General features: G+C 43.7%; 1 protein-coding gene across 6 annotated transcripts in view; it reads left to right on the forward strand.

The window, feature by feature from the left end:
* The window catches only part of LOC144490680 (Golgi integral membrane protein 4-like), a 117,006-nt gene that overhangs the window by 36,960 nt on the left and 58,627 nt on the right, over positions 1–21,419 (forward strand). For 5 of the 6 annotated variants that reach the window (XM_078208384.1, XM_078208407.1, XM_078208392.1 and 2 more), the window contains exons 3-5: positions 737–786; positions 5,327–5,380; positions 19,364–19,514. In XM_078208384.1, the coding sequence (XP_078064510.1) occupies positions 737–786; positions 5,327–5,380; positions 19,364–19,514 (255 nt within the window). The remainder of the gene's footprint in view (positions 1–736; positions 787–5,326; positions 5,381–19,363; positions 19,515–21,419) is intronic. The other variant, XM_078208399.1, reaches the window with a different exon arrangement.

Here is a 21,419-nt window from a genome sequence, read left to right on the forward strand (position 1 = left end):
ATCATGCAAAAATAAATGCAATCTGATTGATATAAATATTTAATAATTTTATTTGGACATTGACACAAGAAAAAGTGTGAGTTAGTTTTTGTCTTCTGTATTGTCCCTCTCCATTAAAGGATAGAGTTAACTGATTAGAATAACTTTACTTTATATTATTCCTTCTCTTTGCAAATCTCACCAGAGGATGATCTTTAATAACCCAGGGATTGGTATGTTTGGCTAGTCCCAAAATCAGTGTGCACTGCTATCTCACAGCACCAGGGACCTGGGTTCGATTTCTGGCTTGGGTCACTGCCTGTGTGGAGTTTGCACCTTCTCCCCGTGCCTGTGTGGGTTTTCTCCGGGTGTTCCGGTTTCCTCCCACAGTCTGAAAGACGTGCTGGTTAAGTGCATTATCCATGCTAAATTCAGTGTACCCGAACAGGTGCTAGAGTGTGGCGACCAGGGGATTTTCACAGTAACTTCATTGCAGTGTTAATGTAAACCTACGTGTGACACTAATGAATAAACTAAAAAAGAACGATGCATAGAAATAGCTTGGTGAAAACGTCCTAAAAGTACTTTTTTCTTTTTGGTTGCTTGGAGATTCCTGATCTTATTGAACCAGGACCGGAGTGAAGGATCTTTCCTATTACCCATTATTCTGTGCACGTGGACTTACCAATGCTGTAGATTCAAATGTTTCACTTTCAAGTCAATCTGAACATTAACTATTTTTTAATTTCTATTTTAGATTATTTGGTTTATAAATTAGAAGCACAGGAAGCTTTGAACAAAGAAAAGGTGAGTAACATGTTGTTCAAGAATGCGATCTATAATTTTGTGACTAGTTTACAAATTGTTGTTTGGTATTGCAGGATGTGAATAGTTCTGAAAAAAAGTCATTTTGACGAAGCTTTTCATCTTGCACTCATCAGGAAAATTGCAAGAATACCGATGTCAGGGGAAACACCAACTTCATACTTTATGAGTAGAAAGTGCTGATTGGTTGGCAAGTGGACTCTGATTGGTGGAGTTGTTGCCATGGAGAATGCACCAGTTAATGGTGACTGACAGTTAACTGCCAAGCATAGTTTATCTTCTCTGATTGGTCAAGGTATTGCCCTGAGGAATGAACCAGCGAATGATTATCATTTGTTTTGTTTAGCTTTCAGGCACAATGTGTGTATTAAACCCAAGGTTGTACTAAAGCAAAGCTTATGCCAGTTGTCATTTCAATATGGATCGATGATGCTAAAATGAGACACAGACCCACGATTGAGCAAGCTTTTGTGTGACGAGATTGAACAGATTGGTAATTGGATGACTAATTTGTGCTGTGACCTCCACATTTCTTTCATTTATAGATTTGATCCATTTATGCTGTTATGTTGCTTCAGTGGATGACCACACCACAAACAGTCCCTGTTTGAACACATCCGCAACATAAATTCACTTAAGTGGTTTGGCAGTGCAATTAACAACACTGATAAATGCTTAACAAATCACCATGTGCTGTCAGAAAGCAAAAACTTTGTCCTTGCGCACAGCATAGACTCTTACTTTCTCCTCCACTCACCTATTAACTTACTGCTCCCTTCTTCTTAGGCAGTCTCTAAGGGTTAAGGATGGCTTGCTTCCTCTCTAGAGGGGGTGAATTCTGCGGTGGCCGAATGGTCCAATCATGGAGCTGCAGACTCTGCCCCAGGTTTGGCGGGCGGTTTTTGACGAGGTGGGTGGTTGGGTCTCTGGATTCTGCATTTTCTTTCCGCTGTTTATGCTTGGCCTCCGCGTGCTCCACCCAGTGACGCTCGTGATGGTTGGCGTCTTCGTAGATGCTTCTTCTCCAGTTTCTGCACTCCAAGGCAAGTGATTCCCATGTGTTGATGGGGATGTTGCATTTATTTAAGAAGGCTTTCAGAGTGTCCTTATAGTGTTTCCTCTGCCCTTCTAGTGATTGCTTGCCATTGCGGAGTAGAGCACCTGTTTCGGGAGTCTTGTGTTCAGCATGCGGACAATGCGGCCCATCACAGTTGGTCGAGCGTGACCAGTACCTCGATACTGGCAATACTGGCTTGGGAGAGAATCCTCACATTGGTACGCCTATCCTGCCAGTGGACTTGCAGGATTTTACAGAGGCAACATTGGTGATATCTCTACAGGGATTTGAGGTGTCTGCTGTGCATTGTGCATGTTTCTGGTGCATGCAGGAGTGCAGGAACCCTGGCTGCTCTGTAGACCATGAGCCTGGAACTGGATTTGAGGTCTCGGTCTTTGAACACTCTATTTCTCAGGTGTCAGAAGACTGCATTGGTGCCTTGGAGTTGGTGCTGGATTTAATTGTTGACGTCTGCCCCTGCTGACAGGAGGCTCCCGAGGTATGGGAAATGATCCTTATTGTCCAGAGCTCACTGTGGATCTTGATGGTCAGGGAGCAGTTTTGTGTGGCAGGAGTGGGCTGATTGAGAGCCTTTGGTTTTTGGATGTTTAGTCTGAGGCTCATTTTCTCATATTCCTCAGTGAATGCATTGGTGATGATGTGTAGCTTGGCCTCTGAGTTTGCATACACACAGGCGTCGACTCTGTACTACAGCTCAATGACAGAAGTTGGGGTGGTCTTGGTTCTGGCCTAGAGGTGTCGGAGGTTGAACAGTTTCCCATTTGTCTGGTAGGTTAGCTCCACTCCAGCGGGGAGCTTCAAGGTGATGGGGTGGAATGTTGTTGCTAAGGAGATGGAGAAGAGTGTTGGTGCAATGATACAGCCCTGTTTGGCCCAGTTCACACATGTATTGGTGAGGATCACAGCTTGCATGTCATCATGGAGCAGGCAGAGAACGGCGATGAATTTCTGCAGGTAGTCGAATTTGAGGAGGATGTTCCACAATCCCTCACAGTTGACAGAGTCGAAGGTGAGATTGAAGAAGGCCATATACAGAGGTCGATGCTGCTCTCTGCACTTTTCACAGATTTGTTGTGAGCTGAAGATCTTGTCCATTAAGCCTCTTGATGGGCGGAAGCCGCACTGAGACTCAGGGAGGTGTCAGCCACTGGGAGGAGGAGGTTAAGGAGGATTGTCACAATGGCCTTTTCCATGGCGGAGAGTAGGAAAATCCCTCTAATTTCTGCAGTTGGACCTGTCTCCTTTCTTGAAGTTAGTCTCAAGTAAGGAATTGCTTAGATTTCCTGGCATGCTGTCTTCCAGACAAGGGTAATGAAGTTGCGGATTCTTATCAAGAGCGTCTCTCCACCACATTTTAATTATTCAGTGGGGATTCCAACTGTGCCAGAGGCCTTGTTGTTTTTCAGCCATCTATTGGCTTTTCGACCTCCCAGCGAGCTGGGGTTGTGCTGAGATGGTAGTGGGTAGCGTGTTGTGGGATGGTGTCAAGGGCACTTGTGTCGGAGGCTGCGTCTTGGCTGAGGAAGTCCTCGAAGTGCCCCCTCCAGCAGGTGTTGACTGCCTCTGTCTTTGAGTGCCTCTCATTTGTGGCTCTCAGTGGTGTGACGACTTGGACCATAGATGGTTTCAATTGCGCTGAAGAAGCTGCGCATGTCATGGTTGTTGACAAGTTGCTGAGTCTCCTGCGCTCTTTCCACCCAACATCTGTTCTTTAGGTCACGTGTTTTTTGTTGCGTTTAGCTGCATCTCGGCTTGTTTCCTCTCATTCGAGTTTTGGTGGAGCTGTCAGTTCAGGAACACCTTATGCTTGTGGTCAAGAATATCCTGGATCTCCTGATGGTTCTTATCAAACCAGTCTTGGTGTTTTCATAGAATCCTACAGTGCAGAAGGAGGCCATTCGGCCCATCAAGTCTGCATCGATCACAATCCCACCCAGGCCCCATCCCTACAACCCCATGCATTTACCCTAGCTAGTCGCTCTGACACTAAGGGGCAATTTAGCATGGCCAATCCACCTAACCTGCATATCTTTGGACTGTGGGAGGAAACCAGAGGAAACCCATGCAGACATAGAGAGAATGTGGAAACTCCAGACAGTGACCCAAGGGAATTGAACCCGGGTCCCTGGTGCTGTGAGGAAGCAGTGATAACCATTGCTACCCTGCCACCCTGTGCCACCATGCCGCCCTCTTTTCTAGTTTTCTAGTTGAGTGCCCAAGCATCTACTCGCAGGGGCTGACTGGTGGCGTTTAAGGCATACCAGCCACTGTGGGTACTCTATTCCCTATTCTAATGCTATCTATCACTCCCATTATGATGTGCATCTTGGTATTACTGCTCTATATCTCCTCGAGTTCATACCTTGCTGAGTTAAAACCTCCTCAGTGGTAGAGCAGTTGGGAGAGGGCCGAATAGTACTTCACAGTCTCTCTTAAATGATCAAAGAAGTTAAGAGGATCACATTAGCCCTAATTTGTTGTAGCATATCTGTCTCTTAAGCCATGATCTCCACCCCAGGTGAAACATGTCCAGCTTTCATTTGAGGGAATCCTCTCACATCACACGAGCTGACAGCCTGTTCCACAGGCCCACCTAAAGAGGAACCATCTCATATCCACCCATATAAATTATAACCCTTGGTCCTCCCTAACCTATTCCTTTACAACTAGACTATTAAAGCCTCAATAAGATCACCCTTCATGTTTCTCAACAGTATGTGGACCCAAGTTTTTGAGTCTATCTGGATAACTAAACTACCTTAAACTGTTAAGTAATCTTTTGGTCCTTTGATACCTTATGAGTTTCCCGGGTCTTATTCCCTTTCTCTTTCACTGTGTTGTGTTTGATCGGCTGTTCTCACTGTGTTTGTTGGCTAACAAGTCAAAAGTAGAGTTATTTAAAGATGATGTAACTGAACAATGTTGAGCAGTGAGTGCGGATGTTAATTTGTTTTGCTGGTGGAATAATCCCAGACCTAACCGGCTCATGTTATGTGAGAATAAAAGAAATTGCTGACATTCTTCTGAGTAGTCTTCTAAACTTACAGCGAGCCAGTGCTTCATGTTCTGATCTGCATTTCATTTTCAACTCGCCTGTAAAACTTGTTACAGTTTGTCTTTTCATGTCAGTGTAGCAAATTGTTTTACCTGGATTCAGTTTCCTGTCAGATTACTCGCCCAGGGTTCCAATGATCTACAGTAGCCTGAAGACATTCTCATCACTCTTGTCATTGTTCAATGCCAGAGCCAGCCTCTGCATCAATAAAATCCTGGATTTGACAACCTGTTACTAAAAATAAGCCTTGCTTTGACTATTTTCCTGCTGTGCCCCTTTGATTTTGGTCTTTTGTCCTGCTTTTTATTGTAATGTCGCCCGTAATATATGTACTGAAATGACAACAAAATGAGAAGGTGAGCTTCTCCTTTTTCATTTCTGTTTTACAGCAAGATTCCAGTAACCGATACGGTGCACTTAGTATACAACACAAAATGCTGAAGGTAGGTGCATTGACATTTTATATCAACAATTGGGCACAGTATTCACAAGTAAATATTGTCAAAATCACTTTACTTCACTTTTGCCAGTAAATGGTTATTAAAGAACATATATTATGAGCAAAATGCCCATTGTTCAAGGTAAAATTGCTACCTTAAATAGATATTGCTACATATAATGTGCAGAGTATTTTAAGAGCACTTTTTGTGTCCTTGCAGTTTCAATGGAATTGAACTAACTACTAAACATTACAAATAGGAATGTCCTGAATTAGCCTTTTAGATAAATTACAATGTGTGGAACCTATAACGATGGCTACTATTATGAATACACAGCAACTTTGCATAGTTAACAGCACAGATTCAGTAGCCAGCATCCTTGACATTAATAATGGGAAAGTAAGTTTCTTATGAATGAAACAAATAAACCCTTCTTATTAAAAAAGATAAAATGCAGCAGATGCTAGAAATCTGAATTAAAACCATAAAATACTGTAAAGCACCAGCAGCAGTGTTCCCCTCTAAGCTGTGCAGCAACCTAGAAGTTCCCCTGCAGGGTCCACGTGAATTAGCCCTTTTAAGTTACCACGTATTGTACGCAGTATAACAAAATTCAAGGACCCATACTTAAACGAATCAGCTACACACTACAAAAAAGAATGAGAGCTCAATTTAAGTAATAGGAATGTAAGAAATAGGAGCAAGAGTTGGCCATTCAACTCCTCGAGCCTGCCCCGTCATGTCAGGCAGCATCTGTGAAGAGAGATGCAGAGTTAATGTTTCAGGTCAATGACCTTTTGTGTGTATTGGAAAAAAGTTAGAGATGTAACATACCCTTGTGATGACTGTATGAAGCTGAAACATATCAGCTTTCCAGCTTTTGAGAATGATCAGTTTTACACATGCCCAGACATATCGTGAAATATGGGAGTGAAATCATAATGCATACCAAATAACTCACTAAGAAAGCAAGGATACTTTGCACGGTGGCACAATTGTACTGTACTCTGCTTCCATCTTATGCAGAAAAATATCGATTGTGCCATTTCACGTGCTGTGTGATTGACATACTTCTAATCAGGTTGTAACCTGCTTCATTGAAATCTGAAAGTGTCTGGTTATTTTGCCGATTTAGGACAAAATAATATAGCTGTTAGATCAATAGGAAGTTTTGATTTGATACGTATAATTAATCAATTCAAAATGTTCTTTATTGTTTAATTATTGAAAATTATCCATGCTTGGGTCAACCTTTTTAGCCAATTATTCATTATCTCGAGTATGACAAAGATGAAAAGGCAACAGATCCTTTAGATCATTTAAGATTGGTACCTATTATTCAGATTATTTAAAATTCAGCTGTTTTTGCATTAAAGATGAGCATGCAAACTGCTCTTTTTCAGACTTATGTTTAATGAAAGATTTGCACTCTTTCCTGCTCAGACATTTGCCATGTTACTCATTCTTGTTCGTAGAATCATAGAATCATAAAATCCCTACAGTGCAGAAGGAGGCCTTTCGGCGCATCCAGTCTGCACGGACCACAATCCCACCCAGACCCAATTCCCATATTCACCTGGCTAATTCCCCTGACACTAAGGGGCAATTTATCATGGCCAATCAACCTAACCTGCACATCTTTGGACTGTGGGAGGAAATCGGAACACCCGGAGGAAACCCAAGCAGACATGGGGAGAATGTGCAAACTCCACACAGACAGCCATCCGAGGCCGGAATTGAACCTGGGCCCCTGGCACTGTGAGACAGCAGTGCTAACCACTGTGCCACCGTGCCGCTTTAATTAGATACATGTGCATGGATTTTTTGACCCTTCATGATGTTTTATTTTTACAACTGTCATTAACATTACATTCTCTTATACATATTTGTGTATGATGGTGTGTGTATATAATATATATATATATATACACATATGTGATTTTATATATATATATATATAAAATGTACATATGCATTCTCCTTTTTTTGGCCTAACATCTAGCTTCAGTGCAGAAAACAGAATAAGGAGATTCTACTTCAATTGATGCTGCTATTGTAGTTCCAAGTTCCTGCTATAGAACCAGAGGTGTTACCTTCTTGCTGAAAGATGGATGGGGTGGTTTTAACCCGAGACTTTCTGGCAAAAACCTAGCAGACGCAGGTTATTCAAATCAGCCAGGTCCTTTACAGATCCTGCCATGTTCAACTTGAACCTGTACTTTTGAGCTGGCAGTGAGGATACCCACCTGATGTTAGAAGGGTCCTTATTTAAATATTAAAAGAGATCATCAGGCCCTAACTGCCGTGTTAATCAGACAGAGAAACTGGTGCAACTTTCAAAGAACAAAGAAAATTACAGCACAGGAACAGGCCCTTCGGCCTGCTGTCCGACTGAACTAAAACCCCCTACCCTTCCGGGGACCATATCCCTCTATTCCCATCCTATTCATGTATTTGTCCAAATGCCCCTTAATTATCGTATCTGCTTCCACTACCTCCCCCGGCAGCAAGTTCCAGGCAGGCACCACCGTCTGTGTAAAAAATAAACTTTCCTGCTATGTAGGAACTGAATCCAGGAACAGAAGTTGCCATTGAATGTAAGTTTTTTTTAAAAACTTTCATTTTGGGGGCAAGAAGGAATAGGACTGTTCCTCTGGGCTTTGGCCTTTTAACTGAGGCTTCCTCGCATTCACACCCACAAAGTTCTCCTGAAAACCCATCACTGGTACAGGCTTCCTGCTGCTGAAATTCTGCTCCTGCCTTCGACAGCTGCTGCTTTTGAACAGCTCCCAGTAGATAGCTGACCAGTACGCTTACCCACATTGCTGGGGTTGGGTGTGGTGCAGTTTACCTCCCTGAATCCAACTGTGGTTAAAATAGAGGCTTTTTTGTCTCAATATCTCCGAGAAAGTGACTGCAGAATCTGTAGGGAATGTTCCTTGGAATTAATCATTTTTACTGAATATGTGCTTAGAAACTACAAGTTTGTTAGATCCTCATTTGGAGTCTCTCATATAGTTGGGGTTCTCTCATCATATGAAAGGTATTGGCCATGATTCTCCTGAATTGGGACATAGGTTACCTGTCGGTGGTAGCAGTGTCTATCAGGTGGGATTCTCCCAGCTGATGGATGCTAATTTATGCATTGTGGACAACCCACTGGCCAACCCCACTGTTTCGAGGCCGAGCCGCCATTTTTAAAGGGCGACCCAATCTCCGTGCTTGGGAGAGAGACCACACTCCTACAAATAAAATGGTGGCCTTCACACTGCCCAGGGGAGCACCACCAATCCCTCACAAAGAGCGGCATTCACCCCCTCCCACCCACAAATAATGGGTAACAACTCCCCCCCCCCCCCCCCCCCCCCTCACACCACATCATAGGCATGAGGGTAACCGACCACCCCCTCAAACTCAATCCTCTTCCCTCTCAGACCTTCCCACTCAGACACCCTTCAGACTTAGATACCCGACTCAGACCCCCTTTCCCCCTCAGACCCCCCTTCCCCCTCAGAACCCCTACTCAGCCCCATTCAGGCCATGCTTCCTGGCAGTGCCAACAGTGCAGCACTGTCCCCTGGCACTGACACCCTGGCCTGGCACCTTGGGCCATGTGAGGGCTCGAGAAGGTAGGTCCCATGGCCATTTGCCCCTCTGCTGATGGCATACGGTAGAGGAAGGGTCCCTCTTGGGGGTTGGGTGGACAAACACTTCAAATAGGAAGTTGAACCACTGTCAATCAGGCTTAGACTCAGTCAATATTGCGGTCAGTGGGGTACTTGAGATGCATTCAACTGTGAAGGGAAACAAAAAATAAACACAGGTGGCTGGAGGATTATGGAAATCCATTGATCTCACAGCTGAATCTTGCGAGGCACCACAGGTGGAACTTATTACAGATCAAAGGCTTCAAGTGCAGTGGAGAATGTTTCAACAATTTCAGCTTGCTGGGAAGCCTCAGCAACTTCAAATCAAAGGTGTGTGCATTCATTGGGGCTGAATGCACAGCCGAGCAGACTGGAAATCTGGGGGTCCTGAGAGGGAAGAGGGGCTGAGTGAGGGGTCTGAGGGGGGTTGAGTGAGGGGGGAGAGGGGCTGAGTGAGATGTCTGAGGGGGGGAGTGGGACTGAGTGGAGGTTCAGGCCAGATAAGCCTCATGCCTGCGTGGTGTCGGGGGTAGGATTTCATTGTTGAGGGTTTTCTTTTATTTATTAGTCACAAGCAAGGCTTACAGTAACACTGCAATGAAGTTGCTGTGAAATTCCCCTTTTCGCCACAGTCTGTTCGGGTCAATGCATCTAACCAGCACGTCTTTCAGACTGTGGGAGGAAACCCACGCAGTGGTGCTTCGTTGACCCTCGGGGTCCAACACGACTGGTCCCCTCGCCTGTGAGGATGTGTACGAAAGCTCGCTCGCTGCAGATCCAAGTGGAGAGGCAGCAGAATAGCGAGAGGTCTTTGAATCGGGCTTCAATCCCACTAATTATATTTAAAGCAGTAAATTTGAATATGTATCAGGTTCCCGCCCGCTATGGGCTGACTGGGGCAAGCCGGGATCATTGCGATAGGTTTGGCGCCCAGTTTTAACCCCAGTGTCCAATTCTCTGGGCTATCGCAATTCATGATCAGAGCTAGCAGAGCCGGAGAGTCCTCCCCATTTATGGAATTGTCAGGATACAAGCAAGACAATTTCATGGTTTAAGGAATCTAAGTTCTAGAGAGGTTGAGGAAAGGATTGCGGAGTCAATCCTGCTTAGGAGTGAAAGTAATAGGGCAATTGTTATGGGGGATTTTAACTTGACTAATATTGACTGGAATTGTTATAGCTCTAGCTCGTTAGAGGGGTCAGTTTTTGTTCAAAGCGTGCAGGAAGGTTTTTTGACTCAGTATGTAGACAGGCCAACTAGAGGTGAGGCTATATTGGATCTGGTGCTGGGAAATGAGCCAGACCAGGTGCTAGACTTGGAAGTTGGTGTGCATTTTGGTGATAGTGACCACAATTCGGTTACGTTCACCTTAGTGATGGAAAGGGATAGGCATGAACCTCGGGCCAGTGGTTTTAGCTGGGGGAAGGGTAATTATGAGGCTATTAGGAGAGAATTAGGAAACATAGGTTGGACTAGGAGATTACAGGGACTGGGAACGTCCGACATGTGGAGTTTTTTCAAGGAGCAGCTACTGCGAGTCTGTGATAGGTATGTCCCTGTCAGGCAAGGAGGAATTGGTAGGGCTAGGGAACCGTGGTGCACCAAAAAAGTTTCTTTGTTGGTTAAAAAGAAAAAGGAGGCTTATGTTCGGATGAGACGTGAGCACTCGGGTAGTGCACTAGAAAGCTTTAGATTGGCTAAGAGGGAGTTGAAGAGCGAGCTTAGAAGGGCTAAAAGGGGACATGAGAAGACTTTGGCGGATAGGGTTAAAGAGAATCCTAAGGCGTTCTATAGGTATGTCAAGAACAGAAGGTTGGTTAGGGCAAGTTTAGGGCCAGTTATAGATGGCAGAGGGAAGTTATGTGTGGAACCGGAGGAGATTGGTGAAGCATTGAACCAATATTTCTCTTCGGTGTTCACGCAAGGGGACATGAATATAGCTGAGGAGGACACTGGGTTGCAGGGGAGTAGAATAGACAGTATTACAGTTGATAAGGAGGATGTGCAGGATATTCTGGAGGGTCTGAAAATAGATAAATCCCCTGGTCCGGATGGGATTTATCCAAGGATTCTCTGGGAGGCAAGAGAAGTGATTGCAGAGCCTCTGGCTCTGATCTTCAGGTCGTCGTTGGCCTCTGGTATAGTACCAGAAGATTGGAGGTTAGCGAATGTTGTCCCATTGTTTAAGAAGGGGAACAGAGACTTCCCCGGGAATTATAGACCGGTGAGTCTCACTTCTGTTGTCGGCAAGATGTTGGAAAAAATTATAAGGGATAGGATTTATAGTTATTTGGAGAGTAATGAATTGATAGGTGATAGTCAGCATGGTTTTGTGGCAGGTAGGTCGTGCCTTACTAACCTTATTGAGTTTTTTGAGAAAGTGACCAAGGAGGTGGATGGGGGCAAGGCAGTGGACGTGGTATATATGGATTTTAGTAAGGCGTTTGATAAGGTTCACCATGGTAGGCTTCTGCAGAAAATGCAGATGTATGGGATTGGGGGTGATCTAGGAAATTGGATCAGGAATTGGCTAGCGGATAGGAAACAGAGGGTGGTGGTTGATAGTAAATATTCATCATGGAGTGCGGTTACAAGTGGTGTACCTCAGGGATCTGTTTTGGGGCCACTGCTGTTTGTAATATTTATTAATGATCTGGATGAGGGTATAGTTGGGTGGATTAGCAAATTTGCTGATGACACCAAAGTCGGTGGTGTGGTAGACAGTGAGGAAGGGTGTCGTAGTTTGCAGGAAGACTTAGACAGGTTGCAAAGTTGGGCCGAGAGGTGGCGGATGGAGTTTAATGCGGAGAAGTGTGAGGTAATTCACTTTGGTAGGAATAACAGATGTGTTGAGTATAGGGCTAACGGGAGGACTTTGAATAGTGTGGAGGAGCAGAGGGATCTAGGTGTATGTGTGCATAGATCCCTGAAAGTTGGGAATCAAGTAGATAAGGTTGTTAAGAAGGCATATGGTGTCTTGGCGTTTATTGGTAGGGGGATTGAATTTAGGAGTCGTAGCGTTATGTTGCAACTGTACACAACTCTGGTGCGGCCGCACTTGGAGTACTGTGTGCAGTTCTGGTCCCCACATTACAGGAAGGATGTGGAGGCTTTGGAGAGGGTGCAGAGGAGGTTTACCAGGATGTTGCCTGGTATGGAGGGGAGATCCTATGAGGAGAGGCTGAGGGATTTGGGATTGTTTTCGCTGGAAAGGCGGCGGCTAAGAGGGGATCTTATTGAAACATATAAGATGATTAGAGGTTTAGATAGGGTGGATAGTGATAGCCTTTTTCCTCTGATGGAGAAATCCAGCACGAGGGGGCATGGCTTTAAATTGAGGGGGGGTAGTTATAGAACCGATGTCAGGGGTAGGTTCTTTACCCAGAGGGTGGTGAGGGATTGGAATGCCCTGCCAGCATCAGTAGTAAATGCGCCTAGTTTGGGGGCGTTTAAGAGATCCGTAGATAGGTTCATGGACGAAAAGAAATTGGTTTAGGTTGGAGGGTCACAGTTTTTTTTTTAACTGGTCGGTGCAACATCGTGGGCCGAAGGGCCTGTTCTGCGCTGTAATGTTCTATGTTCTAAGTTAGGAAGTTAAGGAAATTAAGCTCCTCTTTGGGAAAGGGGTGAACTCAAACAAATTGGAAATTTGAAAGATTATGAGAAGTGTTAATCCAGTTGCTCCAAACCAACTGATCAGTGGGGAAAGGGGTTTAAAGATTAGAGGACATAAACTTAAAATTCTTGGCTAATTTTTAAATGCATGTTCAGAATCTTGGCACTACTAGTAAAATAGTTTATTTATTAGTCACAAATAGGCTTACATTAACACTGCAATGAAGTTACTGTGAAAATCCCCTAGTCGCCACACTCTGGCGCCTATTCGGGTACACTGAGGGAGAATTTAGCATGGCCAATGCACTTAACCAGCACGTCTTTTGGACTGTGGGAGGAAACCAGAGCACCCGGAGGAAACCTACACAGACACAGGGAGAACGCACAGACTCCGCACAGACAGTGACCCAAGCCGGGAATCGAACCTGGGTCCCTGGCGTTGTGAGGCAGCAGTGCTAACCACTGTGCCACTGTGCTGCCCATTTACTGCCCATCTCTGGTTGCCTTGAAAAGGTTGGTGGGTAATCTTTTTGAACCCATGCAATCCATATGGTGATGTTGTTCCCACAGTGCTTTTAATTAAGGATTTTAGAATTTTGACAGTGTTAAGTAGTGAATTTTCAGATTTTGACTCGGTGATAATGAAGAAATACTAAGTCAGCACCATACTGAGGATATAAGGGCTGGAATTCTTCGATCTCGCCTGCGGCTGGGATTCTATGGTCCTGCTGCCGTGTCTGGAGATTTGTCTGAGCACCAAATTCTGCGTTCTCAATGGCAACGGTCGCGGAGAGTGTGAGACCGGAGGATGCCAGCCAAGGAGATTTTTAAAATGTAAATTGATATGGAGTACACAGCCTGAGAGGATGGTTGAAGCAGGTTCAATGAGTCATAGAATCCCGACAGTGCAGAAGGAGACCATTCAGTCCATGGAGCCTGCACCAACAACAATCCCACCCAGCCCCTATCCCATAACCCCACGTATTTACCCAGCTAATCCCGCTAACCTACACATTTTGGGGCACTAAGGGGCAATTTAGCATGGCCAATCAACCTAACCCACACATCTTTGGACTGTGGGAGGAAACCAGAGCACCCGGAGGAAACCCACGCTAGACACGGGGAGAATGTGCAAACTCCACACAGACAGTGACCCGAGGCCGGAATTGAACGTGGGTCCCTGGCGCTGTGAGGCAGCAGTGCTAGGTGCTGTGAGGCAGCAGCGCTAAGCACTATGCCACCGTGCTGCGGTAACTTTTAGAAATAAACTGGCTGTGTACTTGGAAAATGGAAAAATGTGCAGGTCTATAAGGAAAGTTGAAGGGAGTGGGACTTATTGGTGGATCTGGCAAAGACCCAACACAAAATGATGATCTGAATGAACATCTGTCCTAAATAATTCTACTTAGAAGGGAAATTGTGGGTGATGGCATTCCCATTCTATTGCTTCTTCAGTTGTCTCAATTATCTATTTCTGACTTATTTTATGATTCTATAAAGCTACCAGAAGCACTCAGGAGCTTTTTCCCTCTAATTTTATTTTAAACCATCTCCAACTTTACTGCAATGGAGTGCAAAAGAGCTTCTTATATCCTATCCACCACTCGTTGTTCTCCATTAACTATCCTACAAAGCTGTTTCCTCAGCCATCTACTTGCTGGGAGGATTCTTATTGTTCTTGAAGGCTGTTTAAGATCTCCAATGCCAAACATTTTTCATACTTTTTAAAAAAAAACTTTACTTGATTTTAGTTTCAGTATTTTACTCATTATCCATGTAACAACGTTCGACCGCACTTCAAAAGTAATTTATTCGCTGCGGTATCTGCAGGGCAAGACAAGGCACTGTACAAAACTTTTATTACATTCCAAAACTCTTCTTCCATATCAGGTTTCCTGCTTTGAACTTTTGTTTTATTAAAAACTGAGAGCGTGGTTTGAGACCTGGCTATTCCTTGCTGGTTATTTGGATGGGAAGAAAGAGCTCGTAAAGCTCATTGCCTCTCAGCTGGGCACTTCATGTGTTTTTCAATATATAATTGGTTTTTAAAATCACCATTTCTGTGTACAGTGTATCCTAAGGCATTGATGCAGAATAGGATGCCTGCAGGCAGGCCACCCACTCGACATGAGGCAGCAAATTATTCGCTAAACCAATGCTACATATTCTGCACTCTAAACTTCAGATTGGTAAGTGTGAAGTTTAAAGGATTGCCATTTTAGAGACTAACAAGATGCCATGGTTAAGACTTGAGGAAGGGGCTGCTTCAAAGACCAAATCTGCTCCCGAGTTTCGATCCATGCTATTTCTTCAAAATTTCAAGAACACTGTAACATTAGCAAATATAACTCATTCTTTACAGAGCATGAAAACCATTAAACTCCTTCTCTTCCCCAGTCATCCATTCATCCGATAGGTTATTAACAATCAAGCTTAGCTTTACCTAGTTATGACTCTCTGATTTTCCTTCTCGCCCACATTTCTTTTCTCTTGTGGCGCCTTGCACAATGCCATTTACATTTCTCAATGATCTATCAATTATTATTAAAAATCTTGAATCTGAGCACAATTTCTCTTCTTGCCCAACTTGACATTCTGTTGGAAGTTGTCACAATTTATATGTCAGCTTTTTCCTATTATTGATTCCTGTCCTTTTTGATAATGAGTTTTGGAGGGAGGTGATGGCCTAGTCGTGTTATTGCTAGACTATTCATCCAGAAACTCAACTAATGTCCTGGGGACCCGGGTTTGAACCCCACCATGGCAGATGGTGGAATTTGAATTCAATAAAAAGTATCTGGAATTAAGAATCTATTGATGACCATGAAACCATTGTCGAAAAAACTCATCTGGTTCACTAATATCCTTTAGGGAAGGAAATCTGCCGTCCTTACTTGGTCTGGCCTACATGTGACTCTGGAGCCACAGCAATGTGGTTGACTCTCAACTGCTCTTGGGCAACTAAGGATGGGCGAGAAATGCCGGCTATCCCCCCAAACTTCCCCTCCTCCCCCATCCCATTTACCTCTCCACCTTTTGTCCTTTCTTTCCTCCTTTAAGAAGCTCCTTAGAACTTACCTCTTTGACCAAGTTTCTGTTCATCTATCATAAATATCTCCTTCATGACTCTGTGCCGAATTTTGTTTTGTAATACTCCTGTGAAGTGCCTTGGGACATTTTCCTTCGTTAAAGCTGTTTTTAAAAAATTATAGGTCGTTCTTGTTGTTCATCAACAATTCTACTTGAAGAAGCACGCTTTTCGTTTTTATTTCTTTAAAAAACTAGTTTGAATAAGGTCATATTATGGTTTAGTCTTCACTCTGTCTCTGCATTTGATTAATTAGCTCCCCATGTGCACATTAATCTTTCATGTAAAAATATAATTTTATAATATTTTGTGCATGGATTTATAACTGGGTATGTCAGGACTAACCTTGACAAAAAGTTGGATAAATTGCTGTAGAGGGACTCAAACCCATGACCTTCTTACATATAGGCAAGTTTGCTGCCACTGAGCTAAGGCTAACATTAGAAACAGCTATTGAATCTTAATTCTTTGTATTCTGTTCTTGTTATTGTGAGAATACTCTGTAGTCAGATTAAAACTGTGAGGTACTGCCCTGAAGTGTCAGGATAAGCTGTGAAAAACAGCTCATGTGCTATCTCCTGAAATTTATAACAACCAACGCTTACATTTTAATCCCTAAATTATACTTCAATAAAATGCAAATTTTTAAGTGGATACGATAAAATTAAGAGTTCTACAGTTGTAAAACATGAATCAAGGTAGAAGATTTTGTCTGCGAATGCGAGTATATAATAAAGAAAATCTTTTAATGCATTTATAACCTAACATTGATTTTTGCTTGTACTTTTTTGTAAAGAAGTTCCAAAGCTCTGTTGCTTTGTTTCCAACAAACCCTTCTACGTTGTACTAGTTTTATGGATCGTGGTTCCAGATTTTCTATGTTTCTCTCATATACTTGAACCTCCAGCTTATCTGCATCACGTGCTCCTCATCAAATGCCAAATTGTCTCATGCTTGACTATAATAGTGGAGAATTAACCTGGCAAAGTACATTGGTGGAGTTGTTTGAGGAATTATATTACAGCAGCTACAAACTGCACTGTGTAAAGAAACATAGTGAGAAGGTGTCTGGGCATGTTGTAAATGTAGGAAACAGAAGGAAGGAGAGTGATCCTCTGCATTTGTACTTTTAAAATGACTTATGTACGAACATTGTAAGATGTTACAGTATTACCTCATTGTAGAGCACAGTGGAGGGGACCCTATTCTATCTGGTCAAGTGTGGAAATTGGCAGTTAATTCATAGCTCTGTGCTGTTAAAAGAATCAACTTCAACCCCACCCAAAGTGGCAGCACAGCAGCTAAAATCCCCAACAAAAGCCAGCACAGGCTGTCCTGAATTCCTAACATAAAACATGTGCAAGTCCCAGCACAAAGCTGCAGCTCGTATAGTCAAAAGACACAACCCAACCCAACGCAAAAGCCAATCCCATTAAAGTGTATCACAGTGCACCAATTTGCTATTTTGGTAGGGAACCAAACTTGCATGGAGTAGGCAAATACCCCATGCAAGCGCATCTCCAGTAACATACCAGCTGTGGTATTACCTGACCCATCCAAAACCACAGCCACCACCCACTTGATCCCTGTGTGAACAGGTTAGTCAGTATTTTCTTCAGGGATAAAAGCAAAATACTGCAGGTGCTGGAAACCTGAAATGAAAACAAAAAGTGCCAGATAAATTCAGTAGGTCTGACAGCCTCAGTGGAGTGAGAAAAAGAGTTTATCTTTTGGTTCTTTGGACTCTTCAGAGCTTTCTTCAGGGATTTGGGCTGTTTGCCTGAGCTAAATGTTGCAGATTTTAGGAATAATTCTAAGAAAATGACTATGTTTTGACAACTGGAAATGAGCGGAGAGCATCTTAAATTAAGCCATAAATTGGATACAGCATGTGTCTAAAACATGTCTTTGCAGATTAAATAGACCCTTAGATGAAAATGAGTTTAGGAGTGTGTAAGTTTAAAATACTTCAAGCATGGTTACAAAATTATAATGGGGAAGTATTAATACCATACAAATGAGAGACATGTTCTTGAATAATATCAACTGTCAAATAGAATATAAGAGCTGGGAGGCTATGCTGGAACTCTAAAACATTAGCTAGGCCACGACTTGAGTACTGTGTTCAGTTCTGGTCACCTCTGTACAGAAAGCATTAGACAGGGTACAGAGGAGATTTACGAGGATGTTGCCAGGACTGAAAGATTGCAGCTATGAGGAAAGATTGGATAGACTGGGATTGTTCTTGGAACAGCAGAGTTAGAGGGGGGATTTGATTAATATGTACAAAATTGTGTGGGGCTGGGATAGAATGGATGGGTAGGGTCCATTTACTTTAGCAGAGAGGTCATTGATTAAGGGACACAGGTTCAAAGTGGTTGGTAGAAAGATTAGAGGAGAGGTGAGGAAAAGTGTTTTCACCCAGAGGATTGTGGAGGTCTGGAACTCACTGCCTGAAAGGGTAGTAGAGGCAGAAACCCTCACCTCATTTAACAGAGGTCTGGATATGCAGCTCAGTGTCGTAACTGGCAGGGCTATGGACCAAATGCTGGAAAGTGGGATTAAGCTGGGTGGCTCATTTTTCAGCCGGGGCAAATGTGGGCCAAGTGGCCTCTTTCTGTGCCATATCCTTTCCATGGTTATATGCGATGGAATTAGCTCAGTTGAACAGTAAGGAAAATAACCTGGCCAAGCACAGATAAGAAAGTGGCCCAGTTGCTGTTTTAATTTCTCACTCTAACGAAGATGCCTGTCTATTAAGTGGCACAGATTGTTCACTATGAAGTTTAGCAGTGGGAGTATACTGATTTAAGGGAAGGGCAGCTTGATCTTAAGAGATCAAAGGTTTCATCCAACATGTTGACTGTTGTTAATGTGGATGTGTGGGACTTGTATAATTACTATGATTTGTGTGTCAATATAAAATAGGGTAGAGGACAGGAAATCTGCTAGCCTTATATTTCTTACATTAAAGTTGATGAAAATCTCAGACCAATTAATTAGTAAGACACAAGCTCATTAGCTAGATCTTACAGACTCCTCAATGGAACACACTTCTGGTGTACTGGCCAGGTGCCAACTAAGGCAATGAAGGATCCTTGCCTTGTAAGCAAATAGCAGAGCTGACTGCCCATGTTAGTTATATCAGAAAATCCCAAGAGCAGTGGAATGTCAGTGCAACTACACTGCGGCACGGTGGCACAGTGGTTAACACTACTGCCTCACAGCACCAGGGACCCGGGTTCACTGTTAGCCTTGGGTGACTGTCTGTGTGGAGTTTGCACATTCTCCCTATGTCTGTGTGGGTTTCCTCCGGGTGCTCCAGTTTCCTCCCACAGTCCAAAATTATGCAGGTTGGGTTGATTGGCCAGGATAAATTGCCCCTTAATGTCAGGGGGATTATGAGTGTAAATATGTGGGGTTAAAGGGATAAGACAGGACCTGGGTGGGATTGTTGTCGGTGCAGGCTTGATGGGCCAAATGGCCTCCTTCTGCACTGTAGATTCTATGATTCTATGAACTAGGTTGCTGCCATTTTCCAGTGAATATTATGGCTGGAGACTGACTGAAACCTAGAGGGTTTTCAGGATCCATGCGCTTGCCTTATTCAACCAGCCTTGTGATTTGTATGCACAGAACCAACACGAAGATCTGAGAAAGCAATATGCTGAGCTACATGGGGAACATCAGCGACTTGGAGACGACCACAATCAGGCAATGAATGAGCACAGCCGGCGGTACCTGACCCTGCAGCAAGAAAAGGAACAGGAGATTGCTAAACTGAAAGGTAATGTTGAGAATTTAGTCACTATAGAGAAACCTCTGTCTGCAGTACACTGGGAGGGGGGTGTTCAACTGGTGGAAAGAATTTCTGGCCTATTATACAAGCCATTAGTTTTCATTCCAATAGTGGGCAGATGTTGTACTGCACCAGGTTACCACGCATGCAGTGACGATGACATTTTACCTCGACGGTATTATTCACAAAATAGTTTATTTTTCATTTCTTCTGTTTTTAATGCAAATTTTATTTAAACAAATACAATAATGTAATGAAAGCTTCTGTTGTTTGCTTTTATTTTCCTACCTCCCTTTTCCTCTCGTTTTCTTCAACCCCCTTTATTCTGATTCCGTCAAAATGCACATTCATTGCTCAGCCTTAGAACAAGGAACAAAGAGAAGTGCAGCAAGTGAACAGGCCCTTCGGCCCTCCAAGCCTGTGCAGATCATAATGCCCTAACTAAAAAAAAACCTGCCCTTACTCGGTCCGTATCCTTCTGCTTCCTCCATATTCATGTACCCATCCAGATGCCTCTTAAATGTTGCTAATGTGCCTGCTTCCTCCACCTCCTCTGGCAGCACGTTCCAGGCATCCACCACTCTGCGTGAAAAACTTCCCTTAAACTTTCTCCCTCTCACCTTGAACCTGTGCCCCCTTGTAATTGACACTTCCACCCTTGGAAAAAGCCACGACTATCCACTCTGGCTATGCCTCTCATAATTTTGTAGACCTCTATCAGGTTCCATCTTTCCAGTGAAAACAATCCTAGTTTATTCAACCTCTCCTCATAGCCAACGCCCTCGTGACCAGGCAACATCCTGATGAACCTTCTTTGCACTCTCTCCAAAGCTTCCACATCCTTCTGGTAGTGTGGTGACCAGAACTGCATGCAATATTCCAAATGCACCCTAATCAAGGTTTTATATAGCTGCAACATGATTTCCCAGCTCTGTATTCAGTGGCCCACTGCTGAAGGCAAGCATGCCATATGCCTTCTTAATCACCTTGGCCACCTGTATTGCCACTTTGAAGGAACTGTGGACCTGCACACCCAGATCCCTCTGTATGTTAACGTTCCTAAGGGTTCTGCCATTTATAGTATAGTTCATACCTAAATTTGATCCTCCAAAATCCTAGTATAGCTCCAAAATCCTAGTATAGTTCCTACTATAGTATAGTTCATACCTAAATTTGATCCTCCAAAGGGCGGCACGGTAGCACAGTGGTTAGCACTGCTGCTTCACAGCTCCAGGGTCCCGGGTTCGATTCCCGGCTCGGGTCACTGTCTGTGTGGAGTTTGCACATTCTCCTCGTGTTTGCGTGGGTTTCCTCCGGGTGCTCCGGTTTCCTCCCACAGTCCAAAGATGTGCGGGTTAGGTTGATTGGCCAGGTTAAAAATTGTCCCTTAGAGTCCTGGGATGCGTAGGTTAGAGGGATTAGCGGGTAAAATATGTGGGGGTAGGGCCTGGGTGGGATTGTGGTCGGTGCAGACTCGATGGGCCGAATGGCCTCCTTCTGCACTGTAGGGTTTCTATGTTTCTATGTTTCAAAATGCATCACCTCGCATTTGTCTGGATTAAACTCCATCTGCTATTTCTGTGCAAAATTTGTGCCCAAGTCTAAAATTTATCTATATCCTATCATGTCCTCTGACAATCCTCAGCATTATCAGCAACTCTGCCAATCTTCGTGTCATCTGCAAACTTACTAATCAGGCCACCCACATTTTCCTCCAGATCATTTATATACACTGCAAACAACAAAGGTCTCAGTACTGATCCATGCGGAACACCACTAGCTACAGATCTCCATTCTGAAAAATACCCTTCCACCGCTACTCTGTCTTCTATAACCAAGATGTGGAGATGCCAGCGTTGGACTGGGGTAAACACAGTAAGAAGTTTAACAACA

This window comes from Mustelus asterias, chromosome 3 (assembly GCF_964213995.1).
Source record: "Mustelus asterias chromosome 3, sMusAst1.hap1.1, whole genome shotgun sequence".
NCBI lineage: Eukaryota > Metazoa > Chordata > Chondrichthyes > Carcharhiniformes > Triakidae > Mustelus > Mustelus asterias.